Source organism: Mandrillus leucophaeus, unplaced genomic scaffold, assembly GCF_000951045.1.
Source record: "Mandrillus leucophaeus isolate KB7577 unplaced genomic scaffold, Mleu.le_1.0 Scaffold66, whole genome shotgun sequence".
Taxonomy (NCBI): domain Eukaryota; kingdom Metazoa; phylum Chordata; class Mammalia; order Primates; family Cercopithecidae; genus Mandrillus; species Mandrillus leucophaeus.
In genome coordinates, this window is record NW_012107141.1 from 3,791,633 (window position 1) to 3,796,384 (window position 4,752).

The window sequence follows — 4,752 nt, forward strand, 5'->3', positions numbered from 1 at the left end:
AAAAAAAAAAAAAAGTTCTTTCTGGGTGAGAGTCACTCTAGAACATTGAGGTTGCAGTTGCTTCTGGACTCAGAAGGTAACCACCAGGAGGGCTGTGGGTGCTCTAGCCAAGCAGGTGAGTAGGTGGTGCAGTTCTCTGCCCCCCTCACCCTGCTCCCAGTGGGTCTATGGGTACCTCTTGTGCAAAGGTTATGTCAAGAAAGAGGAGGGTCAGGCTCTGTGGTTGGGCTGGGCATGGTGGCTCATGCCTGTAATCCCAGCACTTGGGGAGGCCGAGGCGGGTGGATCATCTGAGGTCAGGAGTTCAAGACCAGCCTGGCCAACATGGTGAAACCCCCTCTCTACTAAAAATACAAAAATTAGCCAGGCATGGTGGCACATCCCTGTAATCCCATCTACTCAAGAGGCTGAGGCATGAGAATCACTTGAACCCAGGAGGCAGAGGTTGCAGTGAGCCAAGATCATACCACTGTACTCTAGCCTGGGTAACAGAGCGAGACTCTGTCTCAAAAAATAAAGAGAAAAAGAGAAAAGTGCTGCGTGTTGAGTGCCTATGATGTAGGAGATATCCTGTCTCCTTTAATACAACCACCTCCATAACAACTTTCATTCATTCATTCCACAACTAGTAATTGGTGGCTAAACACATGCCAGGCACCGTGCCAGGCTTTGGGGATACAAGTTTGGAAAAGGTAACCTCAGCTCCTACACTCCTGGAGGGCATGGTGGTGACAGTTACACTAGCATGGTAAGGGCTGTGATGGGGCATGCATAAAAGGGGCTGTGGGAGCTCTGGGCGAGGGAGGGGACCCAGGGACAGGGCAGTCTAAGCAGGCCTTCTGGAGGAAGTTTAGAAACTGGATTTAGAGGAAGAAGTAGGAACAGAACTTTCTAGACAGAAGGAAGAGCATGTGCACTTCTTCATGGCTGGACCACAGCGAGACTCACCAGACACGAGGCTGCCCAGTCAGGCTGACTCCACGTGGTGCAGGTCCTGAGAGCTGTGGTGAGTGAGTCGAATTTCTCCTGAAGGCAGCGGAGAGCCACAGAGGGGCTTCACGCCAGGGCACGGCCTGGGCTGATCTAGACTTCAGGATGATCATTCCGGTTGCAGGGTGGAGAGTAGATTGACTGGAGTGGACAGGGAGGTGACCCAGAGAGCTCAGACAGGTTAAGTAACTTCTCCCAGGCCACTCAGCTTCTAAGTTGCAGAGAGCCTGATTGGAAGCTAAATCTGTCCCCAAAGCTTTCCCCACAGCCCCATGTTGCCAGAGGCTGTGGCAGGAAGTATAACGTGCATCGTTCAGCCCCTGCCTTCTAGGAGCATGGGATCTGGCTGAAAAGACCAGGCTGTCACCATGGGCAGGGGCCCAGCAGCCCAGAGCAGGCAAGGGGCTTTGAAGGAAAGCGAGGCAGTAAGAGTCCAGGTTCTGGGGCTATCAGGAAAAGATTCCCCCAGAGAGGCCAACTTTGACCTTGACAGATGCATAGAATCCCTGAGAAAGGAGGAGGGTGTTTCTGGCACAGGACATGAACAAGGACACTGAGGCCCAGGGTGAGAAGCAGGGAGACGAGCAGAGAGGCCAGGGCAACCACAGGACAGAGGAAGGGCTGGCAAAGGTTCAGGGACCCCCACCTGCCATGCCAAGGAGTATAGTCCCGATGGCAGAAGTGGGGAGCCATGGAAGCTCTTTGAACAGGAGGTGACACAAGATGAGAGTCTCAGAGTCACTGCCACAAATGACACAAGAGATTCTAACTTAATGCTCCCCATGATGACATCATAGGCTCCCATTCCATGCAAGAAGCAGCCAAGACTTAGACACTGAAAGTCATTTACCCAGGGTCACCTTAAATCGCATTAACCACTAAGTGGCACTCATCTTTCAGAACTCAGTTCAAATGTTATTTTCAGATGCCGCAGGCCAGCTCAGTCGCCCACTTACGGACTCTCACAGCACCTTGTACTGCTTTATGGACCTCATTACAATTCTTACAATTGTAATTAAAGAAGTAACTGGGAAGCGATTTGTTTTCCTGTCTTTCTCCTCTGCTAGCAGATAAGCTGCCAGAGGAGGTTTTCTTGCCCTGGGCCGCTCCCATAGTCCATGTAGAGTGCCTTGCCTGCAGTAGAGACTCTGGCTGTGCTTATTGGAGGGAGCCCTAGGGAGGAGTGGGGAGGGCCGCAGTACTCAGTCTGTGAACTTTGGTGTCTGATCCTCTGTCCTTCTTCCTCCTCATCCTCATCCCTCTTCCCCACCCTTCCCCCACTCCTCCTCTCCCCACTGCAGGGGGCTTCTGGCTTGGTGTGGACCAGGAGGAGGCAGAAGGCACCCTGTCGTGGCTGGGCACTGTCTTTGGCGTGCTGGCCAGCCTCTGTGTCTCGCTCAACGCCATCTACACCAAGAAGGTGCTCCCGGCGGTGGACGGCAGCATCTGGCGCCTGACCTTCTACAACAACGTCAACGCCTGCGTCCTCTTCCTGCCCCTGCTCGTGCTGCTCGGGGAGCTTCAGGCCCTGCGTGACTTTGCCCAGCTGGGCAGTGCCCACTTCTGGGGGATGATGACGCTGGGCGGCCTGTTTGGCTTCGCCATCGGCTATGTGACAGGTCTGCAGATCAAGTTCACCAGTCCCCTGACCCACAATGTGTCGGGCACGGCCAAGGCCTGTGCCCAGACGGTGCTGGCCGTGCTCTACTACGAGGAGGCCAAGAGCTTCCTCTGGTGGACGAGCAACATGATGGTGCTGGGCGGCTCCTCTGCCTACACCTGGGTCAGAGGCTGGGAGATGAAGAAGATTCCGGAGGAGCCTAGCCCCAAAGAGGGCGAGAAGAGTGCCATGGGGGTGTGAGCGCCACAGGCACCCTGGATGGCCTGGCCCCGGGGCCCGTACAGCAGTGAAGGCGGTCTCCTGGACCCCAGAAGGGTGCTGTGGTGTGGACTGGGCGCTACTTACAGACCCAATCAAAATACGGTGGTTGAGAAGGAACCAGTGTTTACAAGTAGTATCAGAAAGTTGAAGGAACCAGTGTTTATAAGTAATACCAGAAAGTTGCCAAATCTGTCTCTACCCTCTCGTATTTCTGAGTTTTTGTCCTTCCCGAGGGAGTACCCTAGTGAGAGTTGAACCCCTTCCTTCCGCCTCCAGGGCCTGTCTGCCTCCACATCACTCTGAGGACAGGGACAAGCAACAACCTTGAAGGGACAGCAATGGCAAAGCCACGAAGGCTCACTGTACTCAGGGGAGATGGCCCCACCACAGACACCTGGAGAGGGTTGGGAAACATTCCATCTGCGGTGGGCAGGCAGCCTCACCCTGGGCCCACAAACCAGCCTTCCTTCGGAGGAACGTGTGGGCTGGACCCAGGGAGGAAATGATCGAGTTCCCTCTGAGACCAGCAGATCCCCAGGGGCTGCTGGGCAGTGGCCCGGGAATGGGGTGGATTGTGAGAAAGTGCCCACCACCTGCACCCTGTACGTCCAGTTTTTGAACACGAGGGAACCATGCTTCTCTTAGAGGTTAAGCAGGGTCATTAACATCCTCCCCCAGTCCCTAACACCACATTGTCCTGCGTGGCTCCTCTGGCCCTAAGTGGCACCTGCCCCTCTGGTCTCCCAGCACCTGGCTCAGGTAACAGCCTTCTGAAATCAGAGCCAGGGAGCTGCTTCTCTCTTCTCCCAGTTCTGCCTCCCCCACAGCCTTCCTCCCCAGGTGGGACTGATGGAGCAAGGGTCCAGACTAACAGCTTTCCACCCCAGCTGTGTCTGGCGCCCCTAGATCTCTGCAAGGGAGGTGTTACAGCTTGTTCTGAGCCTCTTGCCTTGTGATGGTAAGACACCAGCCTTTACATTCTCCCCTGAGGTTGCGGCTGACAGGGCCTACTTGGCCCGACTCTTAGTCCAGCGAGCTCCTATATCAAGATGCTGTAGGCCGGGTGGCTTACAAACAACAGAAACTTACTGCTCACAGTCCTGGGGGCTGGGACGTCCAAGATCAAGGGGCCAGCAGATTCAGACTCCGCTGAGGTCTGTTTCCCATTCCATAGATGGTGCCTTCTTGCTGTATCCTCAATGGTAGAAGCACAAACAAGCAAGCTCCCTCCTGCCTCCTTTATAAGGACTCTAACCCTGTTCATGAGGGCTCCGCCCCCGTGTCCCAATCAGCTCCGAAGGCCCCACCTCCTAATACCCTCACGTTGAGGGTGAGAATCCCAACGTGAATCTGCAGGGGGAGGGAGGGATACACACAAATGTTGGGACCATAGCACCCTTCACCGCACCCTCCTGCCCTTGGAGTGGCTTTCACTCCCCGGCCCTTCTGGTGGGCATTTGGTACATCCTTTCTCTTAGGGTGATTTCTGAGGTTTTTAGTCCCTATAGTGAAAAGCTGGGGAGAGTGGATCTTCTCCCCCGTCCCTCTCCAGTCCCCTCACAATCCCAGGTGGGTTCTAATGCAGCTGCTGGGGCCTGATGCCCTGAGTTGTTTGTGATTCAATAAAGAATCAGTAAGATCCTGTGTGTGTGGCCTGAGGGAAGAGGCAGCAGGGCTGGAGAGCATTTATGAACAGGGCCGGGGGGTGGAGGGGAGCCGGGGACCTGTCAGAGGGAGCAGGGCTGGAGGTTTGTGAACAGGGCCCTGAAGTGGTGGGGAGCTGGGGATCTGTCGGGAAGGAAGGCTCATCCCTGCCTTCGCCAAGCCCACCCACTAGCAGGCAGCCTTTGTAGGAGCTGGTTCTTTCTAAGGATACCAGG

General features: G+C 55.1%; 1 protein-coding gene across 1 annotated transcript in view; it reads left to right on the forward strand.

Moving 5' to 3' along the window:
• Positions 1-4,511, forward strand: part of SLC35C1 (solute carrier family 35 (GDP-fucose transporter), member C1) — an 8,097-nt gene extending 3,586 nt beyond the window's left edge. Inside the window, exon 2 of the mRNA XM_012001366.1 lies at positions 2,292-4,511. Within this exon, the coding sequence (XP_011856756.1) occupies positions 2,292-2,851 (560 nt within the window). The 3' untranslated portion in view covers positions 2,852-4,511. The remainder of the gene's footprint in view (positions 1-2,291) is intronic.
• Positions 4,512-4,752: the final 241 nt, after the last annotated feature.